General features: G+C 33.8%; 1 protein-coding gene across 1 annotated transcript in view; it reads left to right on the plus strand.

Annotated features, from left to right (window-relative positions):
* Window positions 1-2,449: 2,449 nt before the first annotated feature.
* Window positions 2,450-27,583, plus strand: part of LOC148943869 (dual 3',5'-cyclic-AMP and -GMP phosphodiesterase 11A-like) — a 39,035-nt gene continuing 13,901 nt past the window's right edge. Inside the window, exons 1-2 of the mRNA XM_089101483.1 lie at window positions 2,450-2,534; window positions 22,931-23,031. Of these exons, the coding sequence (XP_088957609.1) occupies window positions 2,487-2,534; window positions 22,931-23,031 (149 nt within the window). The 5' untranslated portion in view covers window positions 2,450-2,486. The remainder of the gene's footprint in view (window positions 2,535-22,930; window positions 23,032-27,583) is intronic.

Genomic DNA, 27,583 nt, shown 5'->3' on the forward strand with positions numbered 1-27,583 from the left:
AAGGTGTAGAGCTTCTATAGAAGTATTACCTAGATGCGAGGGGCTACTCACACTCTTTGAAAAGGTGTAGAGCTTCTATAGAAATGTTTTCCTATAGCTTCTATAGAAATGGTAGGTACTACTCTACTTATACTTCTTGAAACATTCGATATACTATTGCTATAATATACTATATCTATGCTATACTGTATACTTCTTGACATTTTATTCTTCTTCTTTTTTATGATTTGGAGGCGATAAGACGCTAATGTATAATCTCCAAGTAGTTCTAGGCGCTATGGAAGCCGGGGCAAAACTGTATTGCCCATCAGAAATGTATCCACTGTGTCATTATAGGTTTTTGCTATTTCATTTTCTAAAACCGTGTTGGTAGTAATTTAAAAATTTTTTTAATGTTTTTTGGATTTTTGCATGGAAACTAGAAAACGTAAAAATTAGCTAGATTTCTTGATCCACCGACAGGATGGAATAGTCTCTTACGATTAGCCATCCCTAGAATGCTATGTTTTAACTCCTTAGTGAGAACGTTCAGCTGACATATGCAGTCAGCTGAAGTCAATGGCTGAAATCAGTGGTGAATTGTCACTCTTGACGATTCTGTTAATGCTGCTCCAAAGAAAACTAAATACAAAGCTATCAAAAACCCATTTCTGAAAGGCTCGTTTCCGAATGGGCTGTTACTGCTGAGGCCCATTAGTAGGAAAATTGTATTAAAATCCCCTAAAAACGTAGAAAACTATATAGAACTAGTAGTTTCACTTAATTATTGGCTAAAAAAGTTTACGTAACTTACTTCACTAGTTAAGCCGTTTTAAAAAATTAGAATGATCCCACTTGTTCCCGAGTCAAAATTCTTGGTGGATTTTGTGCTAAAACTAGTAGATTTAGAGTTCAAAACCCTTATAAACCCCTCATTTATTTATTAAATTATCGCTTATTTCTACTATATCCAGTGACATCGATTGCAGGGCAGGGGGGAGGCATATGCCCCCTAGGAGCCTTTGTCCCCCACTTTGCCCTAGATTTTGAAAAATACCATTTCGGAGTAATTTTATTGTAAAATAATCTTGGCATTTTCACTGAAAGATTGAAAATTGCCCCCTTCACCTATATTTTGAATAATATTTTTTGTGACCTACCTCCACTTTTTGCATTCACGCCGCATACTTTAGCCCCCTTTAAAGCATTAATAAAAGTGACTAAAGTGTTAAAAGTGGGGTTGAGGCCTTGAGAGACAGCGTGTCCTTTTATTTGACAACATCATTAGCTCGTTCAAATTTAGATTTTATTTCCTTTTTTTTCTTACTTTAGTCGTGGTCATGGTATTCCCATAACACAATTTGGAGTGAACAGGACTGTAGAAAACAAGTTGCTTAAGCCGTATACATAATCTATGAACAGCCTTGACAACACTTTTGCTCCGATGAGATATTCTCGCTTGTAAATAAAGTTGACTTGTAAATATATTTACAAAATTAGTATTCAGCTCAATAATAAAGCTTCGTATTCAGTTTCATAATGAAGCTTGTAAGTAAGCTTAGTAATAAGGCTAAGTATTTATAACATTGTTTACATTTAAGCACTTATCAGTATAGAGACTATCCACTCAAGGCAATCCCTGGCAGTAATCTCTAGTATGACTTACTTAGCAAGAATCTGATCTATTCCGATTCTTTTAGGTTAGGTATTAAATCTCCGATGAGAAGAAAAAAAAAACACTAAAAAATAGGGGAGTTGAATATGAAATAAAAGAAGTGATGAGAAGATAATAAAATTGCACTTAAGACGAGGGGTTTTGACTCAAATTTACCCTCTCGGTGAACTATGCAACTGCAGCATTCTCTCAAGTAAATATTATTTGGAGATTTAATAAGTATTTCCTCAAATTGAAATTATGTCTGTTCTAAGGTACTGTCATCTCTATACTGACCTATGGATGCAAATCCCGAAGCCTGTGTAGATCTGCAGAGAAGAGGTTAATTAGATTTGAAAATAATTGCTTGCGAAGAACATTTGTAATTTGTTGGCCTGACAAAAAACCCAACACCAGGGTCAAACTTCACACTAAGCAACCTCAAATAACCAACAAAGTTTGACTTAAAATGTGACAATGCTGGTAGCACATGACTCGAATAAGGCAAGCACAACTTCCCTATGACGTTAGGTGCTGGACTCCTCTGAGCCTTCAGAACAGGGTAGACAACAAATCACCATTGGTCGTTCCCTTAAATCGAGGCAAGAGTAATACGATCATCCCTCAATGAGCTATGGTCTCTGGCTAAGAGTCGTTTGACGTTTAGATGAACCATTGTCGCCCTATATGCCACTAGCCTTCGGAATATCCAAGTCTAAGCCTCGTTGAGCTCAACTGAAGTGTAACTTATGTTTAAGCCAACTTTCTTAAACTAAAAGCATTAATGTATGTTTTCATATCCTTTTTCAGAACTGGTTCTGCTCTTGCCCTGTTATATGGTACAAAGAATACAATGGAACAGCATCACTTCAACCATGCAGTTATGATATTAAATAGTGAGGTAAGAAAACAACCTTCATTGTCGAGAAACAAAGTTAGGAAATAGAAGAAGAAAACCCATGAAATGAATCTTCGAACTGTTCAAATGCCCCCTCCCTGTTATATGTCACCTTTCTCCAACCCCAGCCTCAGATCCTAAGCCCATTTTCATAGCCCTACATTATTTCCTCATGCCCCAGATACTAAGCTCTTTTTTCTCCTAATAATCAAGCTTGAGAATATTGCCCCCCCTCCCCCCTAATCCCCAATATATTTACATCCATATGTCTTCTACCCCAGAAGTTACTCTTCTTATTTGCCTTCATTAGAAGAAATAATTGAGCTATGGGCCCAACTTTAAGAGTACAATCGACAATCATAGTGACTGATTCCCCCAAACCTGGTATTTAGGAGGTATAAGGGCTAAGGATTTAGGGAACTAGTGCAAAGACCCGTAAAAGGCGTTTTTTTTCTGAGGAGGCCTTTAAACAAGTCCCAATTACTACTTGAATGAAGCAAAGAACCCCAGCCGGTGAAGAAGGCTATATTCGAATAAAAATTCTAAGTATACACTTAAGTTTAAAAGAAAGTTCTTTCAACTGAAAGTAAGGAGCAAAATTAAAAAGGAACAGAATTTATTCCGTACATGAAGTGGGTGTCCCCTCTTCCAACCCTCACTCTTCAAGCTAAAGTTTTTTAGTTCTTTAAACACGCTTCTTATTACAGTTAAATAACCCTTGTTTTTTCTGAGTAATTCTTAAGAAATTTAAAAAAAAATTCAGATCGAGGTATTGAGGAGGGGGCATTCACTTTCATATTTGGGGCGATTTCTGTTCGTTTTAAGTTTTAATGTTGCTCCTTACTTTCAGTTGAAAAAAATTGTTTGTTTTATTATTTAATTTCTGATTGATTTTTATTAATGCCGGGAAATCCACCTCTGCTCTCCATGGAAAAAGCTCCTCCCACAAAAATTACTCAATGGAAAGTTCCTCAAGTATAAAATCTTCCTCCCCCGGATAATTCCATTCTCGTTAAAATTCTCCCGGAAAATTTCCATGGACATTTTTGCCTGGAAAATTTTCCTTATCCCATTTTCATTTGAAAAAATACTTATTTCTTATTTAATTTCTGATTGTTCTTGAATTCATACCGGAAATCCCCTCTTCGTAGAAAAATACCCCCCAAAAATCTCCCTCCATCAAAGGAAAGTTTCTCCTACAGAAAATTCCCTCGTGGAGAATTTTGTCCTCAGAAACTTCCCCCATGGAGAACTTTTCCTGCGGAAAACATCTCCCCCGCGGGATATGGGCAAATTCCACAGCTTACGGCCCTTTCCCCAGAGACTGGGGGGTCATTTCATCCCCAGAGACATAGTTATTGGAACTTAAAACTATGTTGAACAAAATGACTATCGCAAAATTTGGATCGGATGACTCTGGGGGAAAGAGGCGTCAGAGGCGGGCTAGTTGCCCTCCAATCTTTTTGGTCACTTAAAAAGGACACTAGAATTTCTAATTTTGTTCGAATGGATCTCTCCTAATCGTCTGGGACCTTTGGTTCGATACGATCACCATTGGAAAAAAAACAACATAAATTAAAAAATAAACACGCATCCATTATCTTTTGTCCTAGCAAAAAAATACAAAGTTCCCCATTTTTATAGATGAAAACTTGAACTCTCTACACTAGGAATCTCTGATCCACTCAATCTAATGGTGAAATTTTCATTTAGTTACCTTTACATTTTTGGAGTATGTTCCTCCTTTTACGAAAATCACAAAAATTTCCTCAGGTTCGTAGCTTTTGATGGGTAATATTAAATTTAATGAATTTTATATATTCAGAATCAGTATAAAAAACAAATTTTTTCGTTGCATCTACTGTTATCAAAATTCTGCTATCAGTGTTTCGGTTACAATTGGGCCGTTCCTTACTTATAGTTTGTTACCAAAAACCGTTTGGTTTATAATCAGATTGGCACTAATAAAACAAGCTCGATGTCAGAAGAGAAGTCCAAATACTTAGCCAAATTTCGGCTATTTTTTTAGTTTGCGATAGTCCTTTGTCAATGTAAAGTATTATATTATAATTATTATCTTATCTCTCCCTTTCTCTTTTGTTTTTTTGCCATGAATTGTACAAAGTTCATTATTAGTTTTTGACATGAAACTTCGGAAAGTTGTATTTCACTAATTTGTATTAATTTTTATTGGCCATTTTTTACTTGATAGATCTCTTGTTTGATTAATTCTTTACATTTTTCTTACTGTCTTAATTTTTTCGGTTTCCTTTACTTTTACTTTTACATATGAAGTGAGTTCGGCTCCATTAGAGTTCGTGATGGTATATTAGAGAACCATATTGTAGAGGTTTAAGCTCCTATGTACAAATACTTACAAAAATCCCATTTACAGTATCGATCCTTAATGTAATCATCTGAAGTCGTCTTTTCATATAATTGAACAACTCTCTACGATGTTCCAGTGCCAAGCTGTCTATGGAAAAGAAAAAAGAAAAAGATGCCATTCATGCAAACTATCGTCAAATAAAGGTGCCGTTTATCAGGCAGCTAACTCAGTCCAATATATGCAATGGTACCGCTGCATAATTGTCCTTTACTTAGTTTCAGCTTTATCCGATGGTCGAGCCCTTATGAACAAAAGGTTTTTAACCCCATTAGGTTCCTTTTAAATGAGCCATTGAACAACTCTCTACGATGTTCCAGTGCTAAGGTATCTGTGGAAGATAAAAAGAAAAAAAGATGCCGTTTAGGCAGAATGCTGTAGTAGCTGCCACTTTTCTTGATTTTCAAGCCCATATATTTCCCATGTTGTTCAAGCCAAGGGACAGAAAGTTTCCTATATAGGGTAACAGACAACGTGCTTTTAATCGTGTACTTTTTATTCTGATCTATTTTTAGAAGTTACGGGTTATTGTATTTCTTAACATTGGACGTGATCGTTTCTTACTAGGTTGCTAGCTACCGCTGCAACCCAGACTATATGTAATACTATCTTATTTAAAGATAAGTATGTTTTGCATCGTCATATATATAATGATTCCTTATAACACTTTGGTTACTATAGACTACAGATCGTTCTTTAATGTTAATACACATTGACTGATACGTCGGGTAGTTAGAGCCTAAGAAAAGATAAAACCAATTTAAAATTTTAAGGTATTTTTTTAGTTTTAATTAAAAATTAAAATTATTGCTCCAACTTCATAAATATTTTTGCAGTTTACATAATAGCTTTAGCGATCCTGAACTTAGAACTAAATTGAAATAAAATTATCTTGTTGAAAGACAAGCGTCTATAAATATTGCATTCACTTTTTACGTCATATATGATTATAACCTGTATACGACTATAACGTCGTTAATCAAGCTTGTACACGAAAAACGATTTTTTTTTTTTGTCAAATTTGATTCTATTTATTTTTATTTTTAATTACAAAAGGCACTACTACTACTGCTGGTAACAACTCACCGCAACACCAAGCCACCTGAGGCCAACTCAGCTACGTACGCTCCTCCTGCATCCCAATCAATTCAAAGCCTTCCATTTTACATCCACCCAGGAAGTTCCTATTTCCTTTAAATCTTTCTTTATGACGTCCTCCCACCCCAGATGAAGACGACCTGCTTTCCGTTTATCCCTAGACGATTGGCCGAAAAGAACAATCTTCGGCAATCTGTCATCCTTTATCCGCACATTGTTTCCTAGCTAACTCAACCTTTCTTTCATTAGACCCCTAAAGAGCGGTATTAAACCACATTTTTCGTACATCCTATTGTTTGAAATACGGTCAGTCAGCCGGGTAACCAGAACAATCCTTAAGCAATTTCTCTGGAAAATATCTAGCAAATCTTCATCCACTTTTTGGAGCGACCATGCTTCAGAGCCATATTTGACCACTGTCATCACTGTAGCTTCTAATATTCTAATCTTGGTTTCCAGACTTATCTTTCTATTCTTCCAAACTTTGTTTTAACTGTGAAAAATGCCCTGAGCCTTGGCTATTCTACTTTTAACATCTTCACTGCTCCCACCATTTTTACTAATAATACTACCAAGGTAAGTGAAGCCGCCCATCTGATCAATCTTTTCATTACCCAAAGTCACCTTTTTATCTTCACGTATTCCTAGCCTTAGTGACTTAGTCTTCTTAACATTAATTTTAAACACATTCTAGCACCTTGAACTCACAAAAGCTCTAAAAGTTCATTCATTTTGCTCACACTTTCATCCAAGATGCTTAAATCAACAGTATAATCTAAGTCCGGGAGACAATTTCCTACCCATTTGATTCCGTGGTCTCCGATTGCCTTTCCTTAAGGACCGGGAGGTCCTTAAGACAAAGTCCATCAAAATAATCCATATAAAGGAGGATAGAACACAATCCTGCTTAAATCCTGATTTAATACAAAACCAGCTGCTAACCTCATTTCTTACCTTAACCGCAGCAGTGTTATTCTCGTACATAGAACTAATCACTTTAATGTGTTTTTCTGGTATACCATACAAGGATAAGACCTTTACTAATGCTCTTCTATCAACAGAATCGAACGATAGCTCATAATCTATAAAACTGAGGACCAAAGGTGTTTTACAACTCAGGCACTTCTCAATTATTAACCTAAGAGTGAAAATTTGGTCGACACATCCACTACCTTTTCTAAAACCGCACTGTTCTTCTCTTAAAACTTTGTCTATGGCATTTCTCGGTCTAAAAATTATCATATTACTAAGTAATTTACTACTTACAGAGACCAGACTAATGCCTCGATAATTATCACACTCACTTTCATATAACGTGTCTTAATGTTTTCGTCAGTCTTTCTCAAATCACAGCTTAAATTTACAGCAGATTCGAGCCTATTCATGAGTTCAAAAATTCACAAGTCGCTGGCTGGAAACTGGTCTTCTTCGTTATTCATCTAGAGAAGTAAAAATCTGGTAGAAGCGAAGTGGCTGTGGCGTTTCAGAACCCTTGTATAATACGAGTAGTTGAAGTTTCTATTAGCTATGTATTCTTAACATAAATAATTATCAAAATTAGTAGTTTTTTTCAGCGAGCATTACTGCATACAAAACTTTAAACACCGTATCACAAAATTCGTCAGTTATCTGGGTAAAAACTTTGAATATAACTTTGAACTTAGAACCTTAATTTTTTCATAATGCCCTTTGCATTATATCTGTATCTGCATTATATCTTATATCTGTTGTTTCACCTTTAGAACAGTTGAAATGGGCGACATTGATAATGATTGTTTTTTTTTTGTTTTTTTTTGCTCTTTTGGATTCCTAAAAAGCCTTCTTGTATTAAAAACTGGTTTTAATAACAATTTGAAAAAAAAACATCTTAAAGTTTTTTTTGGCTTCTTTATGGAATATATGTCATGTAGGCTAAGGCTGAACTGCTGTTTTTTTATTGTTTTTGGCTGCTCTTTTGGATATTATTCATTTTTTCTTTTGGGAATTCATTCCAAATTACAAATACCTCATATCAGTCAAATTCTGAACTACATCTAAAAGGAGTAAATTTATCAAATTGAAAAATACACGATGAACACTTCACATGAGAACACTTCAATTGCAAAGAAACAAAAAAAAAACTTAATGCTTTATTCGGTATGAAGAAAAATGAAGTGCCAGCTATTTTCTTAGGTAAAAAATGAAAAGCTCTTCCGTTTTAAATGTAATTAAATGAAGTAATATGCAGACTGAAGTAGCTCCAGGAAGATGTTGAGATTTTCATCCTAGTTCGTCACTTTTAATCCAAGCAAAATGTTAGGACACTTAGTATCAGTTATTGAGTTTAAGCTTTGATTTCCAAATTCTCACAAAAATTACCAAATTTAAGGAAGTCGCAACAATAAGTCACCTGTAGTCAAAATACTCAAAGACTCCTCTTTGATCCTCAACCAGGCTCAAAGCTTCTGCCATGGTCATTTCCATGGAAATCTCCAAAGAGTTTCTTTTTAAAATAGCTTTCAAGCGTAGTTAGAGGTGTTTAGCCTTTTTTGATTTTCTTCAAAGCTTTGAAAAAAATGTTATAATATTTCAAATGTTACATTTGTTATATTTGTGCATATTTTTGGTAATCATTTGGGGGTGATAAAATTTTTTTAACCACTGTAGGTACGTAAGAACGTTGCAACATCTATTACCCTGAGGTCATAAGACTGTCAAAGACTCCTCCTTGAACCTCCCAAATTGAAAGCTTTTATTATGACCTGGCCTTTTAATGTAACTTGGGCGCTGGACCAAGGGCGCCATTGTCATTCGAGCGCAACGTTAGGTTGGGATATCGATATCGCTCTCGTCACACCAATTCGTTTTAGTATGGATCTGCCTGGTACTTATGAATGAATGTTTTCAAAGTAAACCCGTTTCATCAATAAGAAAAAAACAGGTTGGACGCATACGTCCCTTTCCCTTTGGACGATAAAACCATGCAAGTGCTGCATCAAGTATAACTCACGAAAATCTTGTCAACTTTTCAACTTTTTGGCATCCCTGCTTTCAATAAAAAAAAATCAAGGTAGCCTACTATCGCTTAAATATAATAACTCCCTATGCCCCCCCTCTGGATACCATCGTGACAGGATACCGTCTCTGCTTTAAATAAAAAAAAAATTAACTTATTGGCACCGCTGCTTTAAAAAAAAAAATTCATTTTTTTTATTATTTATCATTTAAATATGATAGCTCACTACCCCCCCTCCTCTGGATACCACCTTTATAGGATGCCGTCCCTGCTTTAAACTAAAAAAAATAACTTTTTGGGATCCCTGCTTTCAGTAAAAAAAAATTCGAGATATTATCATTTAAATGTAATGCCTCCCTACCCCCCCCCCTCTGGATACCACCTTGACAGGATACCGTGTCAGCTTTCATTAGGAAAATAATTTACTTAATAATTAGCTAGGTCACTGTATGGTTAAAAAAAACACACAAAATAACGTTAAACAGCTTAGTGATCCTTGAAAAAAAAATTGAGGGTATGATTAAAGGGATACAAAGACAACAACAAAAATGTCGAAATTATTCAGACATACCTCAAATTATTGGAAAACTGAGTCATAGATTAGCCGTGGCATTCAATAAGATCCAAAGAATATAATTAAAAGGGAGCACACACAAAAGTCAAATTAGGCCAGTAGCCTATGAGAAATCGCAAAATACCCAATACAATGAACAAGTCATTATGGGGGGCCCTGGGTCTATCAAAATGTTTCAATGGTTTTCCAGGGAATTTGATATCATTTTCCTCTGTCTCCACTTTAAATGAAGAAAATAATTATCTTTTTGGCATCCCTGCTTTCAATAAAAAAATAAGGTATTATCATTTGAAAATGATAGCGTCCTATCCCCCCCCCCTTATAGGCAATAATTTACAATGTATTTATAAATCACATTTTTGGGGTAACTTCCGGTTCAATCTTTAATTCCCCAACCTTGTACATAGCTTATTCTATAGCTAAACTTTGTCTCTATAGAAGGGTTCTTTTTTTTTGGGGGGGGGGGTAAAAATGTTTCATAAAGAAGATTGTATTTTCTATCAGGCGTTCAACAATTGGGTATTAAACATTAAGAAAATCTTATCTAAAAACAGCAAAAAAAAAGTCTGCAAACTTACAATTCAGCTGTATAAACAATCTGTCGGCTGTCAATTTCAAAATCCAACTGAAGGCTGAAGCTGTATAGTAGTGAATGCGTTCTATAATTCTATTCAACTTGAAAATTAAATTCTTGATTACGAATGATGTAAGAAATAGCGATTGGGAAACTGCATTCGAAATTATTTAAACTCATTTCATAAAGACGATACTTTTAATTGTCAACATATGAAGAACTGTGTATATTGCAATATTTGCAATTGCATATTGCATCTGTCTGGTTTTTATGCAAAGTAACAAAAGAGACGAAAATTAATAAAGAAGAGAGTAGTGAATAAATATGGTATACAAAGCAATATTTGGCAGCGAAAGTCACTGGTGATAAATCGCTAGGGGTGGCACCGTGATTGCGGGATTTTCGGGGATTCGGGGAACCAAACTTTTTTTCGGGGTGACGCATAGATTTTCGGGGAAATACCCGATAATTCGGGGATACTGCAAGCCCTGTTTGATTTCGAATCAGGAAAGTCGAAATACCAAACCACACGAGAAGGAAAAGATCCGACTTTGCGGTTGACGCAATAAAGATTGCCACAAAATTAATTTAAAGTCGACCAAACGCCGCCGCCTTTGCCGGCATCGGCGCTGCGACACTTCGGTGGCGTTTGACCGGGCCTCTCGTCGGCGGCGTTCAGTCGATCCGCCGGCGTGCCGCCGGGGTCTAGTTAGAGGTAGTTCGTTATTATAAAATATTATTAAAATAACCATGTATATACTGATACTATGTACAGTTACTATTGGATACAGTTTGTTCCTTATGTAAAAACTTTAAAAACATTATAGTATTTTTCGTCTTTATTAGATGACCGGGGTTCGATACCCCGTTGCAGGGAATTTTTAATATATATTTTAAATATAACTGTACAAGCCTATACTATAGTTAAGTTGCCTTTAGTATTGGCAAGATTTCTTTCTTCATTATAATTAAATAAAAAAAAACAAGTTTTTTAAACTGAAAGTAAGGAGCAACATTAAAACTTAAAACGAACAGAAATTATTCCGTATATGAAAGGGGCTGTCCCCTCCTTAACGCCTCGCTCTTGACGCTAAAGTTTTTTATTGTTTTAAAAAATAAAGTTGTGAGACAGAGTCAAACTTTAGCGTAAAGAGCGAGGCGTTGAGGAGGGGACAGCCCCTTTCATATACGGAATAATTTCTGTTCGTTTTAAGTTTTAATGTCGCTCCTTACTTTCAGTTTAAAAAACTTGTTTTTTTTATTTAATTTCTGATCGTTTTTTAGTTAATGCAGCTTTTATTTGCATAAAAATTTTACTTTTCTTTTGCTAAATGGATGTCTTTACAAATTAACTTACGTAACTAACTTCTATATTCGTATATTTTTCTTCTGGCAAAAAATACAAAGTTGCAGATTTTTGCATATATTAGCTTGAAACCTATGTAATAGGGTTTTCTGATACGCTGAATCTGACGGTGTGATTTTCATTAAAATTCTTTAACTTGTAGGGGATATTTCCCCCCTCTTTAAAAAATCGAGTAAATTTTCTCAGGTTCGTAGCCTTTGATGAGTAATACTAAACTTAATAAAATTTATATATTTAGAATCAGCATTATAAACACATTCTTTTGATACATTTATTGACATCAAAATTCCGTTTTTAAAAGTTTCGATTACTATCGAGCCGTATCGCTTGTTTTTTTATTGTTTTTTTTTATTATGTATATGTTATTACGTATATTAGGGGGTACTCTCCTTAGTCAATACGACGCTCTTTACGTTAAAAGTTAAAAAAAAATTTTTGATTAACAAACCCCTGAATCACAAAGGCCTTTTAATTATAATAGATAGCTCTTTTGAAAGCACTAAAAAAAACTGTAGCGTAAAGAGCGATGTATTGACTTGGGGGAGAACCCCCTCACTTACGTTATAATTTCTGTTCGTTTTAAGTTCTAATATTACTTCTTACATTTCAGTTGAAAAAACTTGATTTTTTTTATTTAATTTCTGATCGTTTTTTAAATATTGATTGTAAATCCGACGCCCGCTTCATAGAAATGTCCCTTCCCCCAAATAAACATCCACCACGTAAATATTCTTCAGAGTAATCCCCGCCTCGGGCCCCCCCCCCCCTCCAGAAAAAATCCTTCCTGAAAATGGTTGTATACTTCCAAATAACCAATAAATAATGCTGGCAAGTCTGGCACCCCCTTCATGGCAATTTCCCTTCCCCCATGAAAACTTCCTTCATGAACAGATCCTCCAACATAACCCCCGTCCCCACCAACCCAACCCAAAACCCAAAAAAAAACACCTGAAAAAATATGTATACTTACCAATAACCAATACTATATGTTAACATTGGGTAAAGTTCATAACTTTTAGCCCTCCCTCTGGGAACTTCGGGGATTAAGTCATCCTAAAAGACATATTTATCATATTTTCGACCATGCTGAACAAAATGGCTATCTCAAAATTTTGATTGGGTGACTTTGGGAAAAAAATAAGCGTGGGAGGGGGCCTAGTTGCCCTCCATTTTTTTTGGTCACTTAAAAAGGGCACTAGAACTTTTAATTTCCTTTCAAATTAGCCCTCCCACGATATTCTAGGACCATTGGTTCGATACGATTACCCCTGGTAAAAAAAAAAAAAAAAAAAAAATAAACACGCATCCGTGATCTTTCTTCTTGCAAAAAATGTAAAGTTCCACATTTTTTTATATAGGTTCTTGAAACCTATACAATAGGGTTCTATGATACTGTGAATATGATGGTGTGATTTTAATTAAGGTTGTATAACCGTTAGGGAGTTTTTTCTCCTTTTTTTGAAAATCAGCCAAATTTTCTCAGGTACGTAACTTTTGATGGGTAGCACTAAACTTGATGAAAATTATATATTTGAAATCAGAATTGAAATCTAATTCTTTTGATGTATCTATTGGTATCAAAAACCCGTTTTTTAGAGTTTCGGTTACCATTGAGCCGGGTCGCTCCTTACTTACAGTTCGTTACCACGAACTGTTTGATAAATTGGTTTGCGTTAATAAATATCTTTGAAAAGACAACAGTATGAAAAGACAGCAAAGTGATTCAAATTCTCTGCGGCTAGAAGACAAGCGACAATGAGAATCCATAAATAGAAGCCTGCCTGGTGCCCAGTGCCAGGGCCTGGTGGTGAAGCCGTCTTGCTCACGATACTTATGCATTTTCAGCTATATCCGATGAAACTAGCATAGACCCCATTTATAATGAACTGAATCAATCCTTTATATAACATCATGTATCCAATTATTTTTTTTTAATATTTTAATTACTATAGGCTATAGTTCGATCTTCAATATAAAACTTTGACCACAAATTCGCCGTAAAGACCTTACCTAGATATATACCTTATTACAAACAGGAAAAAGCCAGCTTGCCTGAGAGTCTTGTGAAAAATATCTCAATTCTTCCGCGTAAATCAGATATTTTTCAATTTCTTGGGGATGTATAACCCATCAGTCATGTCAATTAATTTTGTTGTATCTATATGACATGGTGCCATGCGTGGCGTAAATTTACCCAATATACTTTAAGGAGGACTGGTGAAGAATATGATACTCAGAACTCTAAAAGAGATAAAACATAGAAGACAATTTTAAGCTCCCTCGCCCCCCCCCCGCAACAGAACTGAGACAACGGGTCAACGAACCTCCCCACTTTATTGGGGAAATTTGAAAGATTTAGGTCCAAAATAAGATTGTTATAAAAAAAAACTGGTCAGCTAAGTTGATTAGTGAACATACATATTATTGTTGACATATGCTTCTTGAAACATTCGATATACTATTGCTATAATATACTATATCTATGATATACTGTATACTTCTTGACATGTTATTCTTCTTCTTTTTTATGATTTGGAGGCGATAAGACGCTAATGTATAATCTCCAAGTAGTTCTAGGCGCTATGGAAGCCGGGACAAAACTGTATTGTCATCAGAAATGTATCCACTGTGTCATTATAGGTTTTTGCTATTTCATTTTCTAAAACCGTGTTGGTAGTAATTTAAAAAATTTTTAAATGTTTTTTCGATTTTCGCATGGAAACTAGAAAACATAAAAATTAGCTAGATTTCTTGATCCACCGACAGCATGGAATAGTCTCTTACGATTAGCCATCTCTAGAATGTACAGAATGTACAGGAAAGTCGAAATACCAAACCACACGAGAAGGAAAAGATCCGACTTTGCGGTTGACGCAATAAAGATTGCCGCAAAATTAATTTAAAGTCGACCGAACGCCGCCGCCTTTGCCGGCATCGGCGCTGCGAAACTTCGGTGGCGTTTGACCGGGCCTCTCGTCGGCGGCGTTCAGTCGATCCGCCGGCGTGCCGCCGGGGTCTAGTTAGAGGTAGTTCGTTATTATAAAATATTATTAAAATAACCATGCATATACTGATACTATGTACAGTTACTATTGGATACAGTTTGTTCCTTATGTAAAAACTTTAAAAACATTATAGTATTTTTCGTCTTTATTAGATGACCGGGGTTCGATACCCCTTTGCAGGGAATTTTTAATATATTGATTTTAAACATAACTGTACAAGCGTGTACTATAGTTAATTTGCCTTTAGTATTGGCAAGAGTTCGTTCTTTATTATAATAAATTGGTTTGCGTTAATAAATATCTTTGAAAAGACAACAGTATGAAAAGACAGCAAAGTGATTCAAATTCTCTGCGGCTAGAAGACAAGCGACAATGAGAATCCATAAATAGAAGCCTGCCTGGTGCCCAGTGCCAGGGCCTGGTGGTGAAGCCGTCTTGCTCACGATACTTATGCATTTTCAGCTATATCCGATGAAACTAGCATAGACCCCATTTATAATGAACTGAATCAATCCTTTATATAACATCATGTATCCAATTATTTTTTTTTAATATTTTAATTACTATAGGCTATAGTTCGATCTTCAATATAAAACTTTGACCACAAATTCGCCGTAAAGACCTTACCTAGATATATACCTTATTACAAACAGGAAAAAGCCAGCTTGCCTGAAAGTCTTGTGAAAAATATGTCAATTCTTCCGCGTAAATCAGATATTTTTCAATTTCTTGGGGATATATAACCCATCAGTCATGTCAATTAATTTTGTTGTATCTATATTTATAATTATATCACGGCAAATTGATTTAAGTGAGCCGTCACACTCAAGTTTACAGAGTGTCAAATACCATTTATTGAGTGTTGCAAATTTTCGACAATCTTTTTTTGAAGCCAACACCTTCATGAAGATTTTTTTATATTTGTCTTTAACATCTTTTGTTAATTTGGCATTATAAACTCCTTTGCTTTTCAAAAAGTATTCAACTACGGAGTAATTACTATATAAAAGAATATGTTCGTCCATCTCTCTTTAGTTTTTTCCTGATCCCTAATTGCGGCCCCATTCCTATCTTTAACTAGGCCAAGTCTGGATTGACTACTCCCTCTCAATTTCGGCGTAAAAATCCGATTCTTCTGATGTATCTATCGGTATCGAAATTCCGTTTTTCAAAGTTTCGGTTAGTATTGAGACGAGTCGGTCTTACTATACAGTTCATTACCTCAAACTGTTTGAAATCGTGGAATTTTGCATTTTTGTCAGAAGAAAGATCACGGATGCGTGTTTATTAGTTTACATCTTTTTTCTCAGGGGTGATCTTATCGAACCAGTGATTGTAGAAGATTGAGAAAGGGCTCATTTTATCGAAAATAAAAAGTTCTAGTACCCTTTTTAAATGACAAAAAATACTGAAGGGCAGCTAGCCCCCCTCCCACGCTCATCTTTTCCCCACGCTCGTCTTTTCCCCAGAGTTGCCCGATAAAATTTTTTATGTTTTTTCAGCATAGTCAATAATTATATATTTGGGGATGACCTGACCCCCCCCCCCTCCCATCGAACAGTCTCCGAGTGAAGGGCTGCAAGCTATGAAGTTTGCCCATTTTTTACATATAATATTGGTTATTGGGAAGTATACGGCCATTTTAAGGGGGGATTTTTCTGGTGGAGGGGGGGGGGATGCGTGGGATGATCTTTCAATGGAGAAATTTTTCATGAGGGAAGGGAATTTTCCGTGGAGGGGGATCTGGATTTTCAAACATAATTTAAAAAACGATCAGAAATTAAATGAAAAACTATTTTTTTAACTGAAAGTTAGGAGCAAATTTAAAACTTAAGAAGAACAGAAATTATTACGTATATGAGGGGGGTCGCCTCTCCTCAATACCTCGCTCTTTACTCTAAAGTTTTTTTTAAACTTTTAAAAGAGCTTATTGTTCTATTTAAACGGCCTTTGTTATTCAGGAGCCATTCTTAGATAACTAGAACCAAAAATCAAACTCTCTTTGCAAGGTTCTAAAAATAAGAGTGTATGACTTTAGTAGGACGTTTTTTTTGTCAGTATTAGCTTTATTAATTTCATTCCATTCTAAAGAACAAGAAAATTGTACCTTAATAGAAATTTTAAAACGTCAATTGATATTTCTGCCAGTATTTTTTAGTTTACGGAAGCAATATTTTGTAGTTGCAGATTAACAAAGGATTTCATCTTCTATAAAATTGAAAGGAATGGATTTAAAAGGAAGAAAGCATTCATGGCATGTTAGATAGGAAGAACTGAATTGATTGTTTCGAATATGCTGATAAATGAAAAGAAGAATTCCAGGAACCTTTATTAATATCTGTACTTATCTGTTATAGCAACAACGCTCAAGAAGTGAAATTAGGTTAATCCTAATAAAAATACCAAAACATGATGAAAATATATACATTTAGAAGCAAATTTGGGCTATATATTTGCACATTATGCGGGTGGGAGTAAAGCATAGTAGGTCTGCATGCAAAATGTGTTAGCTACAATTATTGTAGCTAACAGTAATTGTAGCTATACATTATATGCACCTACACATGCAGTACATATAATTTTACTATTATATTAAATTATATTAAATTATATTAGCTATATTAGCTATATTAGCTATATTCGGTTACTATTATATTTATTATATTAGCTGTATATTATGGAGTAAGAATTGTTTCCTAACTTCAAGCTGTCCAAATACTTTACCCCAGCCCTCCTCTGTAATGTGCAAATATTTAGCCCAAATTATACAAGTCCAATGCATTCTGTCATGTGTTTCTTGTTTTCCACTAAGCGTAAGCTAATTGGCTCTCAATCAAACATTTTGTGGCAACAAACTGTAAGTAATGAGCGACCTGGTTCAATAGTAACCGAAACTCTAAAAAACAGAATTTTGATACCAATACATACATCAAAAGAATCAGACTGTTATGCTGATATTATGTATATAAGTTACATCAAGTTTATTTTTACCCATCAAGAGTTACGAAAAGCCTGAGAAAAGTGACTTAGCTTAAAAAAAGGGGCATACACCCTCAAAAGTCATAGAATCTTAATGAAAATTACACCCTCAGATTCAGCCCATCCGAGAATTCTACTCTAGAGGGATTCAAGCTCCTATCTGCAAAAATGTGGAATTTTGTAGTTTTTGCCAGAAGAAAAGGTCACGGATGCGTGTTTATTTGTTTGCTTTTTTGTATGTTTTCCGCAGGGGCGATAATACCGATCCAGTGGTCCTAGAATGTCGCAAGAGAGCTCATTCAAACAGAAATGAAAAGTTCTAGTGCCCTTTTTAAGTGACCAGAGATATTGGGGGGCAACTAGGCCCCATTCCACGCCCATTTTTTCCCGAATTCACCGGATCAAAATTTGGAGATTTTGTTCAGCATAGTAAAAAATTTAATAACTCTGTCTTTGAGGACGACTTAATCCCCCACTGTCCCCGGGGAGAGGGCTGCAAGTTATGAACTTTTCCCATTGTTTACATATAGTATTGGTTATTAAGAAGTATACAGAATTTTTCGGGAGAGATTTTTTCTGGTGGGGGTAGGGGGAGGGGTTACGTGGGAGTATATTTCAATGGAAGAATTTTTCATGGGGGAAGAAAATTTCCGTGGAGGGGCGCTGGAGTTCCATCATTATTTAAAAAAAAATCAGAAATTCAATAAAAAACAAGATTTTTCAACTAAAAGTAAGGAGCAACATTAAAACTTAAAACGAACAGAAATTATTGCGTGTGTGAGGGGGTTCGTCCTGTTTTCAATACCTCGCTCTTTATGCTAAAGTATTTTTAGTAATTTCTAAAGAGTTATTTATTCTAATTAAACGGCCTTTGTGATTCAGGGGCCACTCTTATAGAATTGGAACAAAATTTGAACTTTAGCATAAAGAGTGAGGTATTGACGAGAAGGCAAACCCCCTCATATATGTAATAAAATTATACGGATATAGAAGTTCGAACAATTAATTTATAAGTTACTTATATTTACTACTAATAAAAACATTCGTAAATAAAATTAAAAGGTCTAGTGCGCTTTTTGAGTAATCAAAAAAATTGGAGTGTAACTAAGCCTCCTCCCCTGCGACATTAAAACTTAAAATTAATAGAAATCATTCCGTACATGAAAGGGGCTGTCTCCCCTCCTCAACGCCCCACTATTTAAGCTAGTTTTTTATTGTTTTAAAAAGTTGATGAGTTGTGAGAAAGAGTCTTACTTAGCGTAAAGAGCGGGGCGTTGAGGAGGTGACAGTCCTTTTCATATATGGAATAATTTCTATTTGTTTTAAGTTTTAATGTCGCTCCTTACATTATGTTTAAAAAAAACTTTTTTTTTATTTAATACAGACAGATGAAACCGGTTTGTTCTCAAATTTTACACGGCGTAATTCTTGAGTGTTGTTGCTATAACAGATAAGACCTTAATATCTTGTTTTTCAATGTTTAAATGAAAATTTGACTGTTCAATACAGGTTTTGTTTTCAAGAAATGGTGAAGAAACTGAGCGCTTTCACTTCACTCTTCAGTCTTCCTAAAGGGAGGAGGGTCCTTTTGACAAATTTTCGGAATAAATCTCCAACCTAGAATTTTTAGGAAGCTAAAGGTTTTGTACGTGTAAGTGGCATTAGGAGATTTTCTTAGAGGGGTTGGGAGCAAGTTCTGCCAGAAGCTTCGTTTTATCCAAGATTAATTTGGGAGTTTTTCTCATTTACCTGCTTTCACACAAGCTGGTGCATTAGGGGAGGGGGCCTATCCTTGTCTGCATTAGGAATAGACTAAAAGCATGTTGGTATCCATTCCTTGCTCTTTTGACCTAATAACGGATCTCACCAAACGTCTGTGTTCAGTTAGTTCCCACTCGCACTTAAAATTAAATTTTTAGCGGACACAAGTCACAGTAAAGAATCCCATTATAGTGTCAAGAACTGGATATCTAGAATATGAGAGTTCCTCAGTCAAGAATCTTTTTTCTTTCATCTTGTTGACAAGTAACTTTGAAACGTTTTCTGTCAAGCAACTTTGAAATAATTGTCTATCTTAATATACATATCTGGTCGTGCTTACTCCTTTAAATATAGGTCCCTGACCAGATATCCAGGTTTAGCTATAAATAAATTAACCAAGTTTAGCCATTTTAGCCTTAAACATTTAGGTAGACCTCGTGTGAATGCCGCTTAAGATATGCTAGATATTCGTATCAAAGTAAAATAGGACGTTTAAGAATGAATTTATTCAACAAACGTCGTTTCTAAACTTCGTAAATGTGTGCAACAGAAACAAAAATATAGTAATAGTGGGTGCAACTTTATAAATTCAACACTAAAATAACAATAAAAATCTTTACATTCAAAATCCTTTATTAACGGGAAACAACAACAACAAAAAACTTACCTAGACAAAACTTGTAAAAAAAAATAAACATGCAAGCGGTAATCATACTAAATTGAACAGATTTCGTACTGATATCTTTTCAAATATATTTGCTTATTGAAGCTACTCCGATTTTTAACAACGATATGTACCAAGCTTCATACTTTTGGTTTTCTTTTTTAAGGTTTTTGAAATTCCTTAATCCTTTGTCAAAATATCGAATCATCATTTATAATAATAGCAAATTTTCGTTTTTTGGGCCTTCCTTCTGAAATTCTATAACTTATTGTGTTCAACCTGTAAGCTTAGGCCTAATCAGCAAGTTGATTTTATCATAGGCAGCGCGCTAGCGCTGCCTAAGTAAAGAACGATGTGGGCACAATGTGTTTTTTTTTTCTCCATACCCGGGCACTTCGTATCAAAGGAGTTGTCGTAGAAATTTCAAAAAGGGCTCATTCGATTGGAAATTCGAGTGGATAGTGCCCTTTTTAATAGTCAAAAGTGATTGGAGGGCAACTAGCCCCCCTCCCCACGCCCATCATTCCCCCCAACACATCCAATCAAAAATTTGAGATAGCCATTTTGTTCAGACTAGTTGATTTCCACATAGAAAATATCTTTTTGAGGAGGACACTCCCCCACAACCCTCGGGGCAAGGGTTTTAAGTTAAGCCCTGAGAGCATATAAGATCAATGTTGACACAATGTACAGTTTATTATAATTTTTTTTTTTTAAAGCAGGGCACTTCGTATAGAAGGGGTCGTCGAAGAGAGTTCAAAAGGGGTCCATTCGATTGAAAATCGAGAGTTCTAGTGCCCCTTTTAATAGTCGAAAGAGATTGGAGGAAAGTGATTGGAACTCCATTAAACATAAAATGAGCAAAAATAAAATCAAATAATCTACCAAGCTCGAAACTACCACAAATCAGCATCGATGAGTAAATGAAATCCAAAACGAACAGAAATTACAATAAATAACCGAGTCAAACTCAAAACGAGCAGAAATTAACATAAGTTGGGCACAAAACCCCCATGCCTTCCCAAGGCCAGAAAAAAATTTGCACTTTACTGAAAAAATACAAATGAATATGCATTGTCAGTTTAATATACATATACTGATATTTAGTAATCAAAATGTTAAAATTATTTGATTTATTAAAGTTGTAAAAGTAAAAACATTTATAATTTTTTCAGTAAAGTGCAAATTATGTTATATATATATATATATATATATATATATATATATATATATATATATATATATATATATATATATTATATATATATATATATATATATATATATATATATATATATATATATATATATATATATATATATATATATATATATATATATATATATATATATATATATATATATATATATATATATATATATATATATATATATATATATATATATATACATATATATATGGAGGAACAGCTCGTGGAATTGATGGAGTTCCAACTCGTTTATATAAAAAGTTTTCAAGTTTATTTATGTCAATTTTGATACTGCTGTTTAGTAGTGTGCTTTCATCAGGAATTTGGGTTTCAGGATGGAAGACGTCTTTAATTTTACCGTTATTTCAAAAAGGGGATCCGAGGTTGCATTACAATTATAGGCCTATAGCTCTGGTACCATGTTTCAGTAAGATTTTTGAGAAATTTATTGATAACAGACTAGCTAATTGGTTAAAGAAGAATCGGATAATTCGTGAGGAACAAGGTGGATTCAGGGAAGGATATAGCACAGTTGCAAGGGGATTTGTACTTAAGGCGTTGATAAAACAGTATAGTAGAGGTAAGAGTAATTTATTGGTAGCTTTCGTAGATTTTGAGAGAGCATTCGATAGTGTTGATAGGATTTTGTTGTGCGTAGAATTGTTGAGGATAGGGCTGCCCCGTATTTTTGTTCGACTAGTGTGTGATATGGATAGGCTAACAAGAGGAATGGTTAAGGAAAGGGTTTTCGGATTTATTTAATTGCGAGGTAGGAGTTGAATAGGGTAAAACCTTGTCACCGAGGCTGTTTTGTTTATACATTAATGATATTGTTGAAATTTTTGAGGAAAGATGGGCGCCAATAGTGAGCTACTGAGTAACAGGCGTCAATATATATATATATATATATATATATATATATATATATATATATATATATATATATATATATATAAATATATATATATATATATATATATATATATATATATATATATATATATATATATATATATATATATATATATATATATATATATATATATATATATATATATATATATATAAAATATCATCCTAGATATTCTAGGAAAGAAATATCATCCTAGTCCAGCAATATAAATAAATGAGCACTTGAACGAGGTCTTAACCTTACTCATCTATCCAATTACCCAGAACAAAACAGTATAACCGAACCCTCAGCCAAAACGAAATGTTCAAATTCATTCAAAGTTGTCATTAATAAATGTAAGCCGTTGTGAATTTACAAGGAAAACCACCTAAAATCTAAGGAAATATTTCCAAGCAGTAGCCTTTCATTAGGGCTCATCAGAAGAATACCACCTGCACAAATGGGTTTTGACGCTATACTTTCTTTACCCGGCACGGTGGAGCGTCTACCATAAGCTCTTTTATGGCATTCCTATGTTAGGTAAAACTTTTGGACTACATGCATACTAGTAAACCTATTCAAAAAATACATACAAAATAAGATTTGTTCTATCCTTAATAGAATCCCATTGGTCAATGAAACTTAAAAATAATTCTGAAACAATTAAAGACTCTATGAGCCGAATGTGAGTTATAAAACAGTTTGCTCTTGGTTTCTGGGACCAATTATAGGTTTAAAGTCCTTCAACCTGGTATGGAAACATTGTACAAATAGTAAAATCCCCAAAGAAAATCCCAAAATCACAAATATTATTTGTGCACGTCTAAGAAATTACTTGTTGAAAATATTGCCTTGTCAAAAAATCCACTTTTTGATAATTCCTGTTTTCTTTCAGGGACACAATATATTTTCAAATTTGGAACCTGAAGATTACTCATCCATTATGACTACACTCAAACATGCAATACTAGCTACTGATCTATGCATATACTTCCAGTAAGCGTACTTGTATTTTTTTTTTTTTTTTTTTTTTACTGAATATACGGAAAAAGTTGGCAAGCATAATAAAAAGGTAGAAACTTGGTACAAACTACTTTAGGGGGTACTTATAATAACACCCCTTAAAATGGGTACTTTTCATAACAATGCATATGATAGTGCCACAACTGTATTAGGATGATATTTGTTAGCTGACCCATAAAACTGGATTAGGTATTTTGGCTAGAGGTGGAGAGCTGTTGGACAAATATTAACTAGAAGATATGGATTGACTCGAAGAACAGCCAGACCACAAGAGGATAATATGTGTAGGTAGCAATACTAATGGATAAATTCAAATTATTTACTTGACAATTTTTTTCCGGAGTCAATAGCTTCAAGTAATGACCATTTTCCTTCTAAACTTTGTAAGGTTTTAACTTTTCAGACCTTGCAGAATGAAGTCTTTTTCCGGAATGGTTAAGTTTAAGGGGTACTTGTTTAGAATCCAGTAGACACGCGAGATGAACCGCATATAGAATCTCAAAGCTCCTATTAAAATTTTTGCAATTTTTTTTTTTTTTTTTTTTTAATATATGGAAAAAAGTTGGTAAGCATAATATAAACGTAGAAACTTGGTAGAAACTACTTTAATGATAGTTTGTTACATCAGCAAAACAGGAATAAAAGAAACTCTTGAAAAATACTAACGATTAGCACTTCATAATATTACTCATTCTCCTCTTATTATTTTCTGTCACAATTATTTCAGGTTTAGAACCATTACTTAATATCCTTTTAAAACTACACTTCAATTTCCAGTACATATTTCGTGGAGATTCACTAATATTATTCTAAATTTTTAACATACTGGTTTAATAAAGACGTATTAAATGTAATTATCAACTCTTATCGAAATTCTAACAAAAATTTCTACAAAATAAAATTCAAAAATTTGCAATTTCAAATTTGTATTCTGTTATTTTACAGTTTTTTTTTCGGTAATTAAGATATAAAAGAAAAATATAACAACGGTCAGTCACGGTCGACCAAAAATCGTAATGAATATACACAAAAGAATGAGTTAATTAATTTCATTATCAGTACTTTGAAATTTTTGAAAGAGGACTTTTCTATCCTATTTTAAAGGAAACTTTTAATTTTCCTCGTTTAAAGGAAACAGCTTTAAAAAGGGTGCTTTCAAAACCTATTCTTAGAGTACTTTTGGGTCATTTATAGTGTAATATTAAGAAAGGACATTCTTCACAAATCTAGAGAAGACCATTGCCCTTCCCTAGAAATATTTGCTTAGGAAAATCACAAGCCGTTTTGACCTACAAAGGCAAACTGAGCCTTTTCAATGGTAAATGTCAACAACAATTAACACAGCAATGGAATATTACCAAATGATAAGTCTAATGACTGTGCCACACCACAGGTTTACTGATAAAAGAAAAAATTAAGTTTTGTTACTGAATTGAATTAAACTTATTAAACATAATACACCACTTAATCATTTAACAATTAGCCGCCGAAGAAGAAACAAAATTCTGAGGATGGACGACTACAGCAATCATTATCCGTAAATTCAACTAAATAGCTCTACAAAATAAATATATAAATAAATATAATAATAATACATAAAATAAATATCAAAAATCAATCTCTCTCGTCAAAAAAAAAATACACACAAACTATGGTCCCTCATCCCCCCTCCAAATATATATAATTTTTTAGTCTTTTCTTATATTTCTGCAGATGTTCAGCCGCCTTAATACTCGGCGGAAGCAAATTCCAAACACCGGTCCCAAATGGCGTATCGTAAATCCTGCCCAATTGATCAATCACAAGGTTATACACAATTCTGGTATTATACTCATGTAAACAACTATTACTCTTATAAAAATGAGAATAAATATCTGGGAATAGATCCGAGTCAAAATCTCGACTCTGATTGGCTTAATCCTTTTATTTAACTGTTTCATTTAATTCAGTTAATATTGCAAAAAACATTAGCTCCTGACGGAGAGCAGAGCTCGTAAAGTTGGATATGTAAATAGTAACATATATCATTAAGAAAAACAATATATCTCGTCATAATGTTAATAATAACAAAAATAAGCTCGGTTAACCAAAAAACAACAACAAAAAGGTAAAAAAGAAAGAAAGAAATACTGCACAGGATGGATGTGGAAGGCCACCCCAGTAAGGGTACACTAAAATTAATACACACAAAAAATATAATATGTTTTAATGTTAAAACATTATTGTTCAGTAAACAATCTTTAATATTTCCTTCTTTAATTTCAGCGTAAATTTTGGGGACAAATCAATTAGAGTTTTTTCATTCAACGAACCGAAGGAAGGGGCAGAATCAATAGAGATTTATCAAAGTAAATACTAGAATTTTGTATTTGGACATGCCGTATGAGTAGTGTTGTAAAATTACTGTAAAATAAAATTCGATAAGTAAAATTGGTAAAATAGGATGAAATTGGTAAAATAATGTAAAATAAGGTGGTAAAATTGGTGTTTTAGAGTTGCCCTGTAGCTACAAGACCAGTTGAGCATTTCTTTTTAAGCATCACTTACATCTTTTAATGAAATTTTTTAATGATTCCGATTTCCTGGGCTTAAAAAAGGGAATGCCCCTCTATCTAAAGTTTCATCAATTTTATTAACTGTCTAGTGTATCCCTTTCGTAATCTTTTGCCTAGGGGTAATACCTCAGCAATTGGACAGTGCCTGATTTCAGAAATCCATTTTGTACACAAAAATAAAATAAGTAAATCACATTTACCATTATTTCGGAGTAAAATCATATTAGTCAATTTTTTTCTACATTTAAACCTAAGAAAGGTTATCCTAACAGCCTTGCATATTTAAATAGCCATAATCAGCCACATTCCTCACATCATATATATATTATTTTTTATTTGTTTATAAAAGTACCGAATACGACTAAAAAAGAGGTTTGCAACACTTTGATGACTTTGATTAACTAAGTACTGGATCATAAGAACAGACCAATCAATCACTTTCACAGTCATTAAGACTGTGGGATTAAGTCATTAAGTCATTAAGACTGTGGGATTAAGTCATTAAGTCATTAAGACTGTGGGATTAAGTCATTAAGTCATTAAGACTTCAATGGGATTTGCTTGAAAATCTACTCCTCTCCTTCAGACTTAGATTCTGATTCAGGTGACCGTGCTTGTTCTGTAGCCCCACCCTACCCCCCTAGACGAAAGTCCTGGATATGATCCTGAGGACTACATATCAATTTCTACCTCCACCATCCAGTCGTCTCTCCTTTAGATCTAATTCTGTATTTATCTGAAGATATTCAAACAACTGCCGAAACACAAGGGTTGTTAAACTAGAATACAAATTTTTTTAAGAAACTGTAGTCAGTAACAACTCATTCGGTAGCAATTCGTTGAAAAGCAGGGTAAATCATAGAAAAATCATGTAGCTCTTTTTGATGAGGCGGCTTTATGATTTGCTTCCCATATTATTTTAGGAGGCAATTGAAATATCAAGAAAATCAAGGTGTATAGGAGATATTCCTATACACCAAATTTATAACAACTTAAAATTAAAGGATTCAAATGAAATTTTTCTTCAGTTCAAATTAAGATCATCTGTCGACATTTTTAATAAAAATTAGGTCAGTCACTAAGCAGAGAATTATTGCCCAATCTGATTGATGAATAGTCTTTCATTTATTTTGGCTTGTTTTTTTTGGTTTGTTTGATTCAGTCTTTCTTCTACTCAGTTAGAGGTAATTCAAAACATCAGTTTTCTTTCTTTTTTTTGAGCATTGAATATGGCTAGGCAGAAGTCTCTGACGAAATATCTGCCTCTATCATTTTCGCTTCTTTTTTGTCCGCTGGCTTATCATCCTCATTTTCTCGACTATATATTTTTTTTTCTTCTTTGTCATATGTCAGTTCTGCTTCTAGCCCTTTCTGTCTTTAACAGTTCAGAGAACTAATACAATTTTATTTCAGCTAATATTTCACCATTTTAAAATTATAATTACCGGTACTATAATATACTTTATTGTTCTGATAACAAGAGACTGAAGTCAGACAGACGGCCTTTTAAACCTGAGAACACAGCTATACACAAAACAAAATCATATTCAATTTTTTTCTGACAGCTTCTTCGCGCTATTGTGCTCTGAAAATTACAAGGCATCGTAAAATATGTCAATACCAATAAAATATGTAAAATATGTAAGATACCAATAAATCATAAATCATGTGTAAGATAAATCATAAAATATATGTAAAATATAATCATAAAATATATTTACATAAAATAATGTAAAATATATGTAATCAATAAATCATATGTAAGATACCAATAAATCATAAAATATGTAAGATACCAATAAAATAGGTCAAATGCATAAATTACGTAGAACAGGTAAAATACGAATTTTACGGGGGTATGTAAAATTATGGTAAAATATCCAATTTTACCGTGACCAATTTTACCAGTTACAACACTACAAATGAAAATAGCAACTTCTTCGATATGTTTTATATCAAAAAGATTTATG

Source organism: Artemia sp. Qi Xiang Cuo, chromosome 15 (assembly GCF_049724085.1).
Source record: "Artemia sp. Qi Xiang Cuo chromosome 15, ASM4972408v1, whole genome shotgun sequence".
NCBI classification, from domain to species: domain Eukaryota; kingdom Metazoa; phylum Arthropoda; class Branchiopoda; order Anostraca; family Artemiidae; genus Artemia; species Artemia sp. Qi Xiang Cuo.